The sequence below is a fragment of the Vulpes vulpes genome, chromosome 1 (genome assembly GCF_048418805.1).
Source record: "Vulpes vulpes isolate BD-2025 chromosome 1, VulVul3, whole genome shotgun sequence".
NCBI lineage: Eukaryota > Metazoa > Chordata > Mammalia > Carnivora > Canidae > Vulpes > Vulpes vulpes.
Genome location: NC_132780.1, coordinates 143,358,978 through 143,377,552, shown reverse-complemented (window position 1 = coordinate 143,377,552; position 18,575 = coordinate 143,358,978). Strand labels below are relative to the sequence as shown.

The 18,575-nt window shown below is 38.7% G+C and overlaps 1 protein-coding gene across 4 annotated transcripts in view; it reads left to right on the top strand.

Moving 5' to 3' along the window:
* Positions 1-18,575, top strand: part of RCAN2 (regulator of calcineurin 2) — a 261,047-nt gene that overhangs the window by 147,353 nt on the left and 95,119 nt on the right. The window contains exon 1 of one of the 4 annotated variants that reach the window (XM_025991016.2): positions 16,794-17,753. The exons of the other annotated variants lie outside the window; for them this stretch is intronic. Coding sequence (XP_025846801.1) covers positions 17,667-17,753 — 87 coding nt within the window. The 5' untranslated portion in view covers positions 16,794-17,666. Of the gene's footprint in view, positions 1-16,793; positions 17,754-18,575 lie in introns of those variants that run through there. 4 annotated transcript variants of the gene reach the window in all.

Genomic DNA, 18,575 nt, shown 5'->3' with positions numbered 1-18,575 from the left:
TATCATTTGGTTTAAAATCTTTTTTTAATAAATTTTCCATTACATTTCTTCTTTGAATAATTATTCATAAGAGTATTGTCTTATTTCCAAATACTTAGGAGTTTTTACATGTCTTATTTTTATTGACTTCTAATTTAATTACATTGTGTTCAGGGAATATATTCCATATCAGTGCTTATCACCACTTTTGGTCTCACCGTCCTTATACTCCTAAAAATTATGGAAGATCCCAAAGAACTTTCATTTATGTGTGTTACATCTATTTATATTTATCCTATCATATATTAAAACAGAAGTTTAAAAATATTTACTAAGTCATTTAAAAATAACATTTTAATGTAAATAACATTTTATGAAAAATAATTATATTTTCCAAAACAAAAAAAAAAGTGAACAGAGTGAGATTGACTTCTATTTTTTTTTTTGTAAACCTCTTTAATGCCTTACTTAGTGGAAAACAACTGGATTTTCACACTTCTTCATACAATCTGTTGTGGTATCACAAGTCAGCCAGCCTCTTGGAAAACTCCACTATACACTCATGAGAAAATGAGAATAAAAGAAAAATTATGTGTCAATACTTTGAATACCCCTACAGGGTCCCAGGACCATATTTTGAGAACTTGTGATCTATGTGATTTTGATCCTTTTCAACTTTGTGATATTTGTTTTATAATGCACCATATGGTCTGTCATGGGGAATGTTCTATGTACATCTGAAAAGAATGTGTATTTCTGCAGTTGTTGTATACAGCATTCTATAAATGTCAATTAGGTCAAATTGGTTTGTGAAGTCATTCAATGTTCTTTATCTCTACTAATTTTTTCTTTATTAATTTGAGAGGATTTTATTTTTTCTACTAATCTCCATTAATTCCTGAATTAATTTTCTACTAATTTCTATTGTAAGATATCCAACCATAATTGTAGATCTGTATTTCTCCCTTTAGCTTGATCAAATCCTGCTTCACATATTTTGAATTTTTGTTATTAACTACATTCATAACTAAGATTATTATATTTTTCTTGAATGTAATCTTTTTTTGTATCCCAGAAACATAAGAAAAGAAAAGGGCAGGCTGAGTTAAGATATTTAAAGACAGAGACAAAAAAAATAAAAAATAAAATAAAGACAGAGACAAAGAAAAGTTTATATTCTCTTGATTTTAAGATGATAAAATATCTATTCTTATATCCCCATCTCTGTTAGTTCTCTTTATCTTAAAGTCTATTTTATGGGATACTAATATAGCCACACCCAAGTTTCTTAAACTTACTATTTGCATAGTTTATATTTTTTTAATCTTTTACTTTTAAGTAGTCTGTGTCTTTAGATTTAAAATAAGTTTCATGGGATCCCTGGGTGGCGCAGCGGTTTGGCGCCGGCCTTTGGCCCAGGGACGATCCTGGAGACCCCGGATCGAATCCCACATCAGGTTCCCGGTGCATGGAGCCTGCCTTCTCCCTCTGCCTGTGTCTCTGCCTCTCTCTCTCTCTCTCTCTCTCTGTGACTATCATAAAATAAAAAAAAAAAAAAAAAGAAATGCTAGTGAGATACTGGTATTTCAATGCCCTTTAAAAAAAAAAAATAAAATAAAATAAAATAAGTTTCATACACACATGTATGGATATAGATATAAAGATTCTTGCTTTCTTGCTTTCTTATCTAGTGTGATGTTTTCTACCTTATAATTTAAGGGTTTATAATCCAGTCACATTTAAGGTGATTATCAGTATGGTTGTGTTTAAGTATACCATCTTGGCATTTGTCTTCTATTTGTTCCATCTGGTGTGTGTTACTCTGGTTCTCCTTTACTTCCATCTCTTGGATAAATCAATTATTTTTTTAGTATTCCATTTGATCCCTTTCTGTGGACTTTTTAGCTAGTCCTCCTTGTGTTATTTTTTATGATTGTTTGTATTGTAGAGACTACAATATGCATCTTTAGTATATCACAGTCTACTTTCAATAATATTATATTACTTCACAAAGTAAGAACATTACAACATAATTCCTTTCTCACCTACTCAATCATTGTACTCTTGTCATAGAATTAACTTCTGCATATGCTGTAAACCCTACAATTCATTATTGTTATATTACTTTAAATAATGAATCATCCTTTAAAGAATTTTAAAATAGGGCAGCCCTGGTGGCTCAGCAGTTTAGTGCTGCCTTCAGCCCAGGGCCTGATCCTGGACACCCAGGATCAAGTCCCACGTCAGGCTCCCTGTATGGATCCTGCTTCTTCTTCTGCCTGTGTTGCTGCCTCTCTGTGAGTGTGTGTGTGTGTGTGTGTGTGTGTGTCTCATGAATAAATAATAAAACCTTTAAAAAAAGAACTTTAAAATAAATATAATATAAAGGTCTTGTATATTTACCCATAAATTTACCCCTCTAGTACTTTTTCATCCTTTTCTGTCAATCTAGGTTTCCACTGGGGATTACTTCCCTTCAATAGAAAGAATATTATTTATCATTTCTAGTAGCTCAGATGAGTAGTGGATAAGTTCTTTTATTCTTTTTTATTGTTGAATATGTTTTGCTTTATTTTGTCTTCATATTGTTTAACAACTTTATGGAGGCATAAATTACATTCCATAAAACTCATCTATCTTAAATGTACAATTCAATGATTATTAGTAAGCTTTTAGGGTTGTACAACCATCACCCAAATCCAGTTTTAGAATGTTTTCATTCCCCCCCAAAAGTTTCTTTATGCCCATTTACAGACAGTGCCCTTTTCACCCACACCTGCAGGCAATCATTAATCTATTTTTATGGACATTTCATATAAATGAAATCATGCATGTGATCTTTTGCTTCCTTACATTTAGCAAATGTTTGTGAGGCTTAATGATGTTACAGCATGTCAGTAGTTCACTCATTCCTTTCTACAGGTGAATAATATATATTTTATTATATGACTATACTACATTTTGATTATCCATTAACCAGCTGATAGACATTTATATTGTTTCTAATTTTTCACTGTTTTAATAATGCTACTATGAACATTTGCATACATGCCTTTATACCAACATATGTCTTCATTTCTCTTGAGTAAACACCTGGTAATAGAATTTCTGGGCCATATTTTAAACTAATGTTTAACTTTCTCAGGAACTACCAAACTGTTTCCAAAGTGACTATACTATTTGACATTTTCACAAACATCAGATAAGTGTCTGCCTTCACATTTGAAAGTAATTTTTTGTTAGATATACAAATTTTGGTCAATAGTTAATCACTTTTATGTCTTTACTTTAAATATGTTGTTCCATTGCATTATGGCCACCATCATTTCTCATAACAAGTCTGTTGTCATTTTCATTGCTGTTCTCCTGTGTGTAATATGTCTTTTTCCTCCTCTTCCTTTAAATATTTCTCTTTAGTTTTGAATTTTAGGAGTTCAACTATACTGTGTTTAAGTGTGCTCATCTTGAAGTTTAATGAGCCTCTTGGAGGTATGCATTGACATCCTTAATGAATTTACAGAAAATCTTGGCCATTTTCTTTTCAAATATTTCTTCTGCATCCTTCTCTCTTCTCCTTTTGGGACTTATACTTTAATACATTATAGTGTCCCACAAATCTCTTTTTCTTTATTTTAGTTTTGGTCTTGATAAAGTACTGACTTTATAACACACTCTTTGTCTGGGACTCTTTGGGATTCAAATCCATTATTCTAGCCCACATGAAACCATAAAAGTTTTTGAGGCGTTTGTCTTGGCTTTCCTTATACCTGCCTTTGGTAAATTCTTTTTTTTCCCACTATTACATGAAAGATGAAAACATATGTATGTTTCTTCTCTCATGAAAAGGTCTCATTACTTTATGAAATAGAGTTCACTTAGGTTTGTTTTTCATTAAATCTCTTATGGGGGTGATTAAAAATTGGTGATTTCACAGTTCATGTGGCTTATTCTTTTTGACAGAGTGAAACAATGGTTTCTTGCACTTTCTGTATTTAATAGGAAGTGGAAGTTTCTGTATGATTTATTTATTTATTTATTTATTTATTTATTTATAGATTTTAAAAATTTATTTAAGAGAGAGAGAGAGCACACATTGAGAGAGCACAAGAGGGTAGTGGAAGGGGGGAGAGGGAGAAGCAGACTCCCTGCTGAGCAAGGAGTGCAGTGTGGGGCTTGATCCCAGGACCCCAGGATCATGACTTGAGCTGAATGAAGGCAGACAATTAACCAACTGAGACACTCAGGCACTCCATGTGCTTTATTTCTTTTTTAAAGCCTCTTGAATTCCAAACAAGATTATCCCAAGTTACATTCTTACAAGCAGAGTATTGAAAACTTGATTTATAGTCCAGCAAAAGTAACAGCACCCAAAATTCAAATGCATATCACAGTGCCATGCTCATTGAAAACTCTCTCTTTAATAAGTTTATTTATGATTTCACTGCTGGAATTCTACATCTTTCTCCACTTTGCCTTCCATACCAGGTGTCCCAGTGATAGCATAAAGAAAACTCCACCCAAATGCACAATATTTATTCTTTTGTATAGCCCTTTCCCTGTGGCTCTCCTTACATATACTGATGAGCTAGCCTGGCTTGCCTGAAAAGTAACCTGAAAATTTCTTTCCCTTTTTTACCATCAGCCTACAGCCAATCCTCCATAGCCATATTCTATTTTCTCTACTTTTAATACCCTAATTCTATGGAAACACTCGAAAGACATATCTTAGTCAAAGAAAGAATGTGATTTCTCAAAGTTTTGAAAATTTCCAAAGGTATTGCCATGCCCAATAGACATCTCCAATCCAAACCCCAATCTTTGTGACTGAATGTGTATAATTAGCCTGACATCTTTTCATACCAGAAACTTCTCTTTTGTGCATTTCATGTGGCTTCTTACCTCTCTCTCTTTGCTTTTCTTTATTCTAGCTTTATTATTTACCACAACAAAAGGGAAAGTAAAATGAAAGAAGATATGAGTTATGATAGAACATTGACTTTTTTATATGCCTTCCTTCTTAGGCTGGCCCTAGAATGTTTAGAAATATAGAGCAAGCCATTTGATGTCCCTACATGACATTTTTAGGCAGACAAGATCTTAAAGCATGGGGCATTAGCAATCTGAAGCTTGACCAAATCCAGTGACATAATCATAATGTATTTCTCATTATTTCTAAGTTATGTTTCTTACATATAATCCTAAAATTATATAAATCCTAGATTTCTTTATTTGAAATCTAACCAATCATAATAAGTGTTTATTTCTAAATCAGTTGTTTAAAAAATTATGAACTTTACCAGAAAATCATTTCTGATCCTATTCATTTTATCCTTTTTGCTTTCCAGCTCTTTTATCAAACTCCATTTTTTTCCCTTGGTCTCTATCTTGACACATACTGACCATTATACATCAAATAACAATACGAGTACCTGCTTAATTACTAATTTAAGACATTCAAATTAAATTTTAAAATGAAAGATTTTCCACATTCAGGGATGAAAGAGTCTTACTTCTGGCTCTATCCCCATTTTGTTTTTGATTCTGTATAAAATTGGATTTTGCACTGACATGTATTTTTTCTTTTCCTTTACATATTACAAGCAAATTTTATTCTTTTTTAATTTTTTTATTTGTTTTTATTTAGGTTCAGTTTGCCAACATATAGTATAACACCCAGTGCTCATCCCATCAAGTGCCCTCCCTAATGCCCATCACCCAGTTACCCCACCCCACCCGACCTCCCCTTCTGTAACCCTTTGTTTCCCAGAGTTAGGAGTCTCTCATGGTTTGTCTCCCTCTCTAATTTTCCCCGCTCAGTTCCCTGTATTTTAATACATACACATGTATGCATGGAGGCTGTACCAGTTAGGGTGATGATGTTTGCTGTACCAGATATGCTCTAAAATCTCAGGAGCTTACCAGAAGAGAGTTTTATTTTCCACTCATGTAAAACCCAATTAGCAGTGTGGTAGAGGATGATGATGAAGGGAATGGGAATGTACTCCATGCAGTCATTCAGAGACCTAGGCTGACATAGGCTCTACCATCTTCAAAACTTGGCTCCAAAGATCAGTTTAAAGAAGAGAAATGAGGGTCCTGCAGAAAGTTCTTATAGGCTGGTCCTGAAAGTGGCATACATTAATTCTGTTTCTACTCCATTGGACAAAACAGCCACAGGACCACCCTTGGACTGGGAACTGTAGCCCTAATGGGAAACTACAGTTCTGTACTATTGAAGCAGTGCAAGCCTTTGGTGGGCTTTCAGTCACTTCTCTTTATTTATACACATAAATGCCTCAGAGACTTCATGGCTATGCTTCTCAGTTCTTCCAGTGTAAATCTCTAGGACTTTCAAAGCTTGAGGAGTTAAAGAATAGGGTGGCGGAGCAAGGAATTTCATGCTGAGTACCAAAGTCTAAAGGATATAGAGCTGTTGCTACAGTATTACAACTCAGAACTAATCCATCCATGAAAGGAAGTGAGGAAGGCATTAGCTCGTTTTGTCTTTCACTCTGGAATTCTTTTATCCATTTATCAGACATTATCTTGATTACTTGCTGTATGCTTTATGCTTAGCAACATGCTGAGTGCTGAGTATACAAGAAAACATTTAAACCATATAGTGGGGTAAAAGCTATAATTTATTTATGTTCATTATGTATATGGAAGTAATGTGCATTATTTTAGTGGTGGAGGCGGACTTTTCACTAAGGTAGCATGAGGTATTTAGAGCACAAGGTCTTAGAGACCTATTTGCCTGTTGGATTTTTAATGATTCCTTAATATTCTTTTGTGTGTGTGTGTATGTGTGTGTGTATATATATTACTATATATATATATATATATATATATATATATATATATATATATAGTACTGGTTCCAACTTTGCACCCCACTCTCATGGATAGTAATATGATTATATTACCTTAGTAGAAAGATCTGTCTGGCTGCACAGCATTTGCAAGATTCAATAGCAGTGAAATTAGAGGCAGGGAGAGTCAAGAAGGTACTGTTATAGCCTTCATTGGTTCTCTCTCCCTCTCTCCCTCCCCCTCTGGAACAAAATTGAATTTCTTATCTATAACTCACAAAACTCATCATCAGTCAGGCCTTTGCCTCCTAGTCTAGGTGCATTTTCCATGGCTGTCTACCCCTAATCTGACTCCACCTGAGAATTTCTGCAATATTAGTCTACTCATCGTTTCTCATACTTCACTACATAACGCCCTGCTCCTGACTACACTTAATAGTCACCTCCCTACTTGCTTCCCCTTCTGGAAGACTAGCAAATGACTTAACTTTCAAAGCTTAGCAAAATATTCCTTTCTTAGGGAAATCTTCTTTAAATGCCCCCTCTCTGTGACAAACTTAGATACTTCTTATCCTATGTTCACAATTTACTTTGTAGCAACATCATTTGTAGCAAATATAATTTATGTTACATAATATTCTATTCTATCCTAGCTTGTCCTATCATATTATAATTCTTTACTGCCTTTACTATGACCTCCTTGGAAAAGGAGATAATGCCTTGCCATCTTTGTATGACCAGTGCCTGTGTACTGGGTCATACTCAGTTCAGTAAATAATCATCGAAGGAATTGAGTGTATGAATGAATGATTGCAATGCTAGGAGGCAACCTATGTGAAACAGAGTACTTTTGATAATGTGACATATATCAAGAAGTTCGGTTCGTTTGGAAAATAGGATATGTGCAGAGTAGCAGTTGAAAAAAAATGGTTGGAGAAGTAGATTGGTGTTACCATATTAGAAAAAAAAAGAGAAACTTTTAATTCTACCAGTAATGAAGATATTGAGCCAAGGGAGTGATATCAGACCTCAATCTACAAAGATGAATCCAACGGCATTAAATAAAAAGGTGGGTGGGTGAGGAGGCACAGTAGGTAGGAGGCTGACAGTGGACCCTTGTTAATTTCAAGCCGTCCAGCATCCCACTCCTGTTCTATGTTGAGGAAGTCTCCTCTCTATGATCCTTGTTGGTACTACCACCTATTACCAAGAGGCCATGGGAACCAACATTTCTCTAACTAAATATCCTGGCAGTTGGGCTTAGGGTACATGACACAGGCTTCACCAGCTGAAGTATTAGAGAGTATTACACAAAGTCACAGGAACAGTTAGATATCACTCAGGGTAGCAGAAAAGAAGTGATGAGTTTGATGGTTGTGGGTTCCAGTGGTAGCATCCTATTTCATTTGTTCCTATAGCATCATCTTGGAGGTTATCTTCTGCAGTTTAGACTCTCTTCATTACAACCTAATTTCTGAAGGTCTTTCTCAAAATTGTTAATTCTGTAAGACCTACCTGCTAACTTCCTTATATGCTATTTTTCTGCTAGTTAGCCAAGAGCAGTTTCTATCATTTGCAACCAAAAGCCTATTCTGAAAGGTATAAAATTGAAACACTGATAGACATTGGCAGATACTCATCCAGCATCCACCCTCCTCCAAACCCTGATACTTGCTTGCACATCCATCCATTCTCATGCGACCTTACTTCATTTTTTTTCTTTTTTTTTTAATAATTTTTATTTATTATAGTCACAGAGAGAGAGAGAGAGAGAGAGAGGCAGAGACACAGGCAGAGGGAGAAGCAGGCTCCATGCACCGGGAGCCCGATGTGGGATTCGATCCCGGGTCTCCAGGATCGCACCCTGGGCCAAAGGCAAGCGCCAAACCACTGCGCCACCCAGGGATCCCTCATGCGACCTTACTTCAAAGAAAACCAACAACACTTTTTACTGGAGAGTGGATCCAAATTGGCTTAAGCCAATCAGCATATTCCTTGCCCCAGCCATAGTCCTGTTCAGAGGTGAGCAGGTGACTTAAATGGACCAGTTGTGGAATGAAATATACCAGTGGTTGCTACTGACGGCTATTCTGGCAATCAGCTTTGGAATGACATTGACCTTCAGAAGACAGAGTCAGAGAGACAGGGCCCTTTGACAGCTTCACTGAGACTCTGGATTAACCAGCCCTTTGGGCTGACAATGGAGAAAATCAAAGGTGACTGGGGTTGTGATGCAAGGTGACTGGGTGAAAGGTGTCACAATTGAAATGGAAAATACAGGAAGAGTAGCAGACTTGGGTGGAAGATTAGAAGTTCAGCTCCAAAAATGGTACGTTTGCTTTTCCGGAAGTATTTTTGTGCTTCATAAGTTGTTAGTTTCAAATAAAAAGTAAGACTTATCAAATACTTTCATGTATTTACGTGTCAGACTAAAGCCTCAGCCTTTTTAAAAGAGGGTAGGTAGTTGTGCAGAATGATTACTGTTCATAGATTTGCATGTTATTTTTCACATGTCTTAGGTTTTAACATAAGGAGGATGGGCTGGGGTGGGGGGCATGTTTCTAGAGTTTTGACAAGCCAGAACTAGAACAGTTTTGCAGTAATGTCCATTCCTGATTAATATCTATATATATATATATATGATTATATATGTATATATAATATATATTATATATGTATATATGTATATATAATATACATATATGTATATTATATATGTATATATGTGTATATATACACACATATATGTATATGTATATATATGTATATGTATATATGTATATGTACATATATATGTATATGTGTATATATATATATATATATATATGAAGACTAGCACCTATTATCACTACAAGTCATAATCTCAGGGTTTACCCTTACCCTTCTTTTATTTGCCTTTTTTTTTTTTTTTTGCTAATGTAAAGATTAATGATATTATCTAAAGATTGAAATGAACAACTGTGGACTTGTATCTGTCATGGATATATAAAATTGATCACATTTTACTCTTGTCACTGACATACCTAAATTATTGCAGATAAAGTTACCACTATCTACCCAGACTTGGAACCTCAGAATTTCCTTCTCTTCTTGCCTCCCTTTCTCTTTTTTTCTGGTATCTCGAACCTGCCTCCCTCAGGTTATTCCCCATCCTTAGACCATCACTTTGGCAGTCAATTAACTGTTAAATCCTAAACATTCTATCCCCATGGTGTTTCTTATATCCACCCTTTTCCTTACATTACTATTCCAACTCCATAATTCAGCCCCTCAGTGCCTTCTGGCAAGAGTATGGATTATGAAAATTTAGTCTGTCTTCATTCCAATTCAACCTAATGCACAGATATTTTCATAATCTTTTGAAAGATTCCATACTTTACTGAGTGAAATATACTCACTATTTTCCCTGTCATTCAAAGTCCTCAGCTATGTGACCATGACCTCCCTTCAGATCTTATAACTCCCTATGGCCCTCTTCACACTTCCCATTCCAACTAAATGGCCTATACACTGGTCTTTAAACCCCTAACCTTTCTCATAAGATCTGGATCCATCTTAGTTCTACCCAGTACCCATATCAAATGCCCTCCTCTTTCGTAAAGGCTTTCTTGATTTTTAAAAAAGATTTATTTATTTAGAGAGAGGGAGGGAGGGAGAGAGAACACAGAAGGGAAGGGCAGAGGAAGAGGGAGAGAGAGAGAGAGTACCAAGCAAACTCCATGCTAAGCACAGAACCCAACATAGGGCTTGACACACGGCTCAATCCCATGACCCTGAGATCACGACCCTGCATGACCTGAGCCAAAACCAAGAGTCAATAGCTTGACAGAGTACACCACCCAGGCGCCCTAAGGCTTTCTTGATTTTGCTGGTAGGTAGAATCTTTCATCTCTATAAGAAACCCACTCTTGTCACTGGCACCATCTCCTTGAAGATTGACTTTGATACTTTCCAATTTAACCTTCACATCACTACTAGAATGCTTTCAAGAGTGCAGATGTGTTCATGTTCTGTCCTTCAGAATGTCAGAGTTTATGTAGCAGAGAAGTTAAGAGTTCAGACTTTGGAGATAAGTGGTTTGGATTTTAGGTAGGTCTACCACTCTCTAGCTATTTGACCGGAGGCAAATTACTTCCTCACTCTCTAAATGGGGCCTATTGTGAAGTTTAAATAACACAATGCTAATGATTAGGTTAGCCCTAATTAAATGATGTGTGACAGGATGGTAAATTCCAAGTTGCAGCTGAGACACAATAAAATAATAAATATGACATTGCAAGTAGAGGGAGGTATCAGACCAGTTTGCAGATTTTCAAAGGAGGTGACCTAATACTAGTTAGATAGTTCCAAAACCTGAAAGGGGATTAACAGGGCAAAACCATCGGAGATGGAAAGCTGATTCTATAAGGTTTTCTTTGGAGAGATACATCCTGGGATTCCTGTTGTTACTTCAGAAGGGCTTTAGGTTGGTAACAATCCCCCCACCTCTAATGTAAATGGGGAAGGGGGGTAGTTTCAACGAGGCAATTGGAAAACCTGATGAATGACTCCCACTTTATTGTCCCCTGTTATTTAATCTAGGGGTGTGTGTGTGTGTGTGTGTGTGTGTGTGTGTATGCGTGCGTATGTATGTGAATTAGCTAGAACTTTTTTTGGTTGTTAGTGACAGAAATAGAATTAGCTTGGGGAAAGAGGGAGGCATCGGTTAGAATAATACTAGAATATCACTGATATTCTCCTGACCCAGTTTTGATTTGGAAAATCCTCACAAAAATTCTGACTGGCTTGATCTGATGAGGGCCACCTCAGATGACTCCAGGATGGAAGGAGGAGGAGCAGGTCCCAGAGAATTGAATGTCCAAAGACAGGAATGCTAAGCACACACCCTATTTCTTTCCATCCCTGTCATTTTTCAAGTATGTCAGCTTCTTAGGCATAGCACTGCCTCATATAAAATGAACCATCTAATTCAGATGCAGAGGATGGAAAGGAGAGATATGTCTTCTTAAAGGGGGGAATCGAAGCAGGGATAAGACCCTGGGAACCGGGGAAGAAAACAAGGCAAAGAAGAAATGATGATGGCTTCCTCAGAGTGCCAGTTGGAGATTAGCTGTCAGAGATGTGTAGGACCTCAGTAGGTACTAACTGGGCAGTGGTGGAATGGCTGTCCTTGAACCTGAATGAGGGCATTGCAGCTGCCACATAGCATGGGGCTGGCTGCTATAGATTGGGACATTTGATTTTGTGTCCCTTCTCCCTTCTCAGTGTCTCTCTCACTTCTTATGGACCTTTCCTGCCCCCACGTCACCATCCCCATTGCCCAATGACCTGAGGCACCTTCACTGGGCTCACTCTCCCTTCCCAGGATCATTCTCCTTCACAGGGACCCATTTTTTACACTTATGTCTTGTCCATGTCCCTGGCAGCACCTGTCCTCAGCTGGCACTCAGAGCAAAGGGATTTAACTCATTCAATATTTCATTCACCCAACACATGTTGTTGAGCTCTCATTGTGCACCAGGCCCCATCGTAGGCACATAGGGAAACCACAGTGAACAAGGTACTGGAGCCCTGCCCTCATGAAGCTTGCATTCCTATGGTAGAGATAAAATGAAACTAAACAAATAAATGTATAGCATCAGTTAGTGATAAGTACTTTGAAGAGAAATAAAACAGAGGCAGAAGATAGAGGGTGCTACTTGGCGAGAGATGGATGAGGGCAGGCTTCTTTGTTGTGGACTATTGAGCAGAGACCTACCTTCTATGGAGGAGTGAGCCCTGCTTAGATGGGGAACATGGCAAGGAACGCCACCTGCAAGAGACCTGGGGTGAGAATGTGTTTGACCTATGATGACCAGACCTAAGTGAGGTATCACAGAAAAAGAATAAATGCAGATGGCTCTTAACTTTGGGAGCAAATGCTCCACTTTGCTCATAAGAGTAATGTGAACAAAGCTCATTGAAGCCTGTTGGTGTGTGTTTAGGATGTTTGCTTGCTCAGGTGAGAAATAGAATCTGAATTAGCTGGAGGAAAGATAGAGGAAACTTAACAAGTGATGGAAAGAAGGAAGGAAGGAGACAGCAGGATGGAACTGAGGAGGGATCAGGAAGCAGATGAGAAGAGAACATTGGTAGTTTGGAGCAATGTACACACTGGCAGGATATTTGATGAACTGAAGAAGCAGTCTTTCTTTTTGGGTTGTGTGATAATAGGTATTATGATTTCCAAAGAGGAAATATATATATATATATATATTTCCAAAGAGGAAATATATCTCTTTTGGAGATATATATACTGAAATATTTACATTTGAAATGATATGATGCCAGACATCTGCTTCAAAATAATTGGAAGCGAGTGGGGACATGTGGCAGTGATTTTCAGACTTGGCATTGGAATCATCTGGAGGGCTTATTAGACTATAGATACCAGCCTCACCTCTAGAGATTCTGATTCAGTCTTGGGTGGGACTCAGTTTGCCTTTCTAACAAGTTTCTAGATGATGCTAAAGCCATTGGTCGGGACCACACTCCGAGACCCACTGGTAGACAGGAAGCAAGATTGGCTCCCAAAGTTATTCTCACGCCTGGCTGGTGGGTATGGGAAAGCTTGTTATTATATTCTCTCTTGTTCTGAATATGTTTGTAGTTTACTGTAATAAACATTAAAAACAAGTGGTCCCAAAAGACACATAGAAGGAGCTAAGTCTTTGATACCTCATAGCTATCATGGGAATATCTGTGCTCACTAGTAAGGCAGATTTGGCTACTGCCTCTGAGAGGTACACATCTTCTCCTGCCCACTTAGAGGTGACTGTAAGAATTGCCTGGCCAGAGGGGCAGGAAAGTGATCTTTGCCTAAGGCTTCTGTATCATGTTGCATCCACTTTCTTAATATGGTCAATCATTAGAAGAGCAGTGGCTTGGATAAATCCTAAGATTTTATCACCACTTCAGCTGGGAAGGGTGCTCCTGAGCAGAGCTGTGCCAGGGTTCAGCTGTCAGGAATGGGGGTGGTCACTAAACTTCATGCCCATATACCTTCCTGCAAAGACCTTCCAAAAACTCCTGGAACAGGAGGCACCTCTTCTGGGTTGAGTCCCTCTACTTGTCTCTTAAGATGCATTCATTCATTTACTCATCCATTCATGCATCAGATATTTAATAGAGTGCCTCCTAAGTGTCAGGCACTCTTCTAGCCCTTGAGAATAAGCAGTGAGCAGAATAGGCAAAAATCTCTGCTTTTGTGGAGATTAAATTCTAGTTGGGGGAACACACAATAAATAATAAATAAGTGAACAGTAATTTCAGAGAGTGAAAAGTGCTATGAGCAAAATTAAAGCAAAGATGCTGGGATAGTGATTGATTATGTGTATGCATGTGTATGTGCATGCCTGTGTACACATTTTATTTTAGGTGATCAGGAAGTTTCTCCAAGGAGATGGTATCCGAGCTGAGAGATAGAGGATAGGAAGTATTGAGCCCTGAAGAGGTCTGGATATGTTCAGACAAAGGCAATAGCAAGTACAAAGGCCCTGAGATAAGAGCTTGGCACGTCTTTGGAATGCCAAGAAGGCTGTGGATCTGGGACATGGAGAGCACACAGGAAAATATAAGATGAGATGGGAAAGCAGGGAGGAGCCAAGGTATGTAGGGCCTTATAGTCACCAGCCTGGGTGCTTATATACATATCCCAGATGCCTCCAAGCCTGTCAATCATTCCCCAGCTATAAAAAGTACATTCTATCTAGAAAAACAGGACACTCTTTTAACAAGGAACCCCCCTAGAGGCTCTGGTCTATAGGAAAATGACTGCTTTTGTATAGGCAATTGAATTGTATTATATATCCAATTTGTTGAACCAACCTGTTTTAAAAACCCAATAATTTTATTTTAGAATCACTGTATGCCCTCTCAATGCATATAATTCCACCCTAAAACACTATTTACTCAACTTAATATTTGGTCCCCTTGTTAAAATACAGAGTCCTCTGTGATGTTACCAGTCATTTCATGCTAATATAAATGAATTGAAAGCTACATCCTTGAAAAGAGGTTTTAAAAGAGGAAAGCATAAAGTTAGTGGTTGCTCAAACACAGGAAGGAATCTTCAGTGCAGAAACAAATCAGAAGGGAGAAACTAAGGATGCATCAGAAGAATATACTTATTTTACAATTTTGAGTGGGTCTGCTTCCTGGATAGACTAACGTCCTCCTGCCAAGACTTATCATAGCAGGGCTCTTTTTCTTGAAATAACACATGTGAGTCCTTTCTAGCTCTTTCCTAAATAGAAAGTGTGAAAGAATGCACAGATCCCAGTGACTACAGTGCGCTACTCCTACTGCCTTGCTGTTCCTTGATGGGCTCTGGACATGCATGGTGGACCTAACCTCTGCAGATGAAATGTTTTCAGGACTGAAACAGTGGTCTGGAAGCAGCCCAATCAGCTGATGTGAACAGACCATAGACATCACTTCCAAGCTTCACATTTGAATGACTTTTATATCATTAGTTGCTTGAAATCAGCCATGATAAGAATATTTACACCACAGAAACCAGCAAACACTGCACATTGGACTTTTCTTTTCAGAGCTTATTTTTGGACACTCACCAGCATGCCACTGGTATGAAACTTTAAAAAAAAAAAAGTCAATTTTAGCGTACACCATGGCATATGAAAATAATAGCTATGTCTTTGTTTTGACCCTTGAACAGATGTCAGTGGTATTCAAAATTAATTCATCATTGTATATACATTACACTTTGACTGTATTTGTGTGTACATAAACTCCATTTACTTTCTCAGAAATTTTCCCTGGCATTCCATGGTCAACTGAGTGGACACTAAGGGTATGTCAAGGCTTTGAGTCATCTGGTTCTTACTCCCTTGTCTCCCCCTGGCTCCAGTCAAATTTAAGCTCCAGTGTGCCTTGCACCTCAAATAACATATTCTTTTTTTGGCCCGAGCATTTCTAGTCTGCTGCCCCGTCTGATGGGCATCAAGGAGAATGTGGCCTCACCCCTTTCCTTACCCATGTTTCAAGATCAGAGCAGAGGCCACGTTCTCCTTGATGCTCACCTGCCACAGCTGCTCTCATTACCCATTGCTTTTTCTCCAGTGCTGCCACTAAATGCTGTCTGTAGCTCCTCAGCCACCATCACAGCTGCCACTGCCTCATTGTATAGATGTGTGTCTCCATGTCTTATCTCCTCCACTGGATTTTAAGCTCCATGAGGATAGTGAATTTTGCTAATTCATTGTTTTATCCTTAAGAGTATCTGGTGCAGAGCTTTGCATATAGTCATCACTCAATAACAGTTAAATTAAATGCATAATATGACTTCATATTCTCGATAGTGCCCTGGATAACATAGTAAGTGCCACACAGATACACACACACACACACACACACACACAATTTCATCCATCTAAATATTTGTATTTGCAGACTGTTTTCATTTAGTGTGGGAAATCTCTTGTTGAAGGGAAACACTAGGTCCAAATGTAGTCTGATGAGAACCAACCATAAAACTTGTACTTTTAGTCTGGAAAATCATCTTTCTCATCTGCATGCAAAATTGGAACACTTTGTCCAATCCTGTATTAGAAAGGCACCAATCTGTTGCAAATCATGACCCTCTGATGGCCACCAGAGATGCAACTGCACTCCTACTGGGATCAGATCCTGCTAGAATGTTTGTGAGTTCTACTGGCACTTTTACAACTAATGATAAAATAAAAATGAATCTGATCTTTTCTCTTTGCTCACTCCTGCCGTCAAAGAAGGCTATTCCTGTTTGGTTGATTCATTAAACAATTATTGCCTTCTTTTTCCACTCCACTAAAGTCTCAGATATAAAGGTGAATTATCCATGGCCCTGCCCCTCAGCAATTCACACTCAGGAAGAAAGACCAAAAAAGCAACCAGACACATTCAAGTCTCAGGCGAAATAGAGCCCCGAGGCTCTGACAATGACCCACATCAGTGCATTTGCCCATTAGACTCTGCCATCTGTCCCTGCATGAGACGTTTTCTGTAGCTCCTTTTCCACGATGGCTTTTGGTTTGAATGACCTTGGAGATAGCCTGAAATCTCATGCTTGGAAGGGTGCTTTTAGAGTTACTGGTCTGCACTTACGTGCCTCAAACAGAATTTCAGAAGCCTCTAATTATCTTCTCCTACCAGGCCACCTAAATGACTGACGACCAGCTCTTCAGTCACTCCAAGAATGGATTTCTATTCAGCCTGTGCCCGGGATGCATTAGGATGCCCGGAACATGTGTGGCTGCTCCGAGAGGCACAGAGCAATTAACAGGGGCCAAGCAATTTGCAAAATGCCTCAACTTCCTGCTCATCTCTGAGGCAGAAAATTGTCACACCTTAACCTCAGGAGGCTCATCTGCAGAATTATTTACCCACCCTCCCAATGCAGAGCCTCTCGTGTCAGATTCTCCCCCTTGCTTTTTGCAAACATAAGCACTCGGCTGAAACAACAGCTATGACTCAGTTCCTAGCTAACGCTGCCTGAATTGATTTAGTCTGAGTTCAGATTTAGCACATAATCATGTTCAATTTGCTCCACTGCACTGCCTAGAGATAAAAGGCTTGGGGGAAAAAAATAGCTTCAGCTCGTGTCAGTCTTGGTGGTGATGTCATTGCCATGAGAGAGCCGGGCCGTTCATTACTCTGCTGTGCAGCCTCAGACGCGGGCTGCGTGCGTGCAGAGGGAGTGGGGCTCCAGGTGCCGAGCGCCGGCGATCCCCAGGGCAAGGCGACACCCGGGCCGGCCACGGCCACATCCACCTGGAGGCTCTTCCCGTCACGCACAGCTCTGAGGTCGCCCAGCTCTTGACTGAAAATTCGGGAGGGGGAATGCCAGCCCCTAGCATGGACTGTGATGTTTCCACTCTGGTTGCCTGTGTGGTGGATGTCGAGGTCTTTACCAATCAGGAGGTTAAGGTATGCACCTGCAATCTATCTTTCCATTGTTGCTGTTACTGAAGCCGCTGGGCAGAGCCTTTTTAGCTTAAGGAGAGAGGACTTTGGCTAATAGTTTGCAGCTCACAGTCTGCGCTAGAAATGCAAGTGGTGAGTGCGTGCCTGGGTTAATTAGAGTTAAGTTAGAAGAGGGACCGGCACATTCATTTGGAATGTGATAAGGTCAACCATTGTCTGTTTTTTTCTGGTCTTTTCTATTAGGTGATTCCCCAGTCATCCTTCTCACAGTAGACATGTTTTCGTAGTCTCGCATCTGTGTCAGTAAGGACAATTTGCCGGTCCTTAATGTCGAGAGGGGCATTCATCAAGGATTAGAGGAAGAAAGCACAAGTAATAAACATCGCACCCCGGAGACCCTGATAGCTGGGCAATAACCCCTTTACGGCACGTTACTCAACTGTGCCGTGTGATGTGGTCCTCAAATTGAACAAAAGCTATTCTACGGATGGCAGTTTCAATCTCTGGCTCTCTGGAAATTAAAGTTAGAGAGCAGCCACTGAAATTTTCTTTGTCAGGCAAAGGAAGCAATTTTTGGAATTTCCCTCAGTAGTTGTCCATAAAGAAAGTTTAGGCATAAATAAATTTTGCATCCGAAGATGGAGTATTCCAGGCCTTTGGTTCCCACAGATTGTCTGCAGCAGTTGTTTAATTGTCATGGGTAATTTTCCCCTGCTGATAGTCTTGTTTTTCTCCATTTGGTTTTATATTATGAAAAAGATTCCATGCCTATAAAACGGGAGTTTGATGCCTTCTCTTATTTTGCAAAGAAGAACTAGCAGAAGC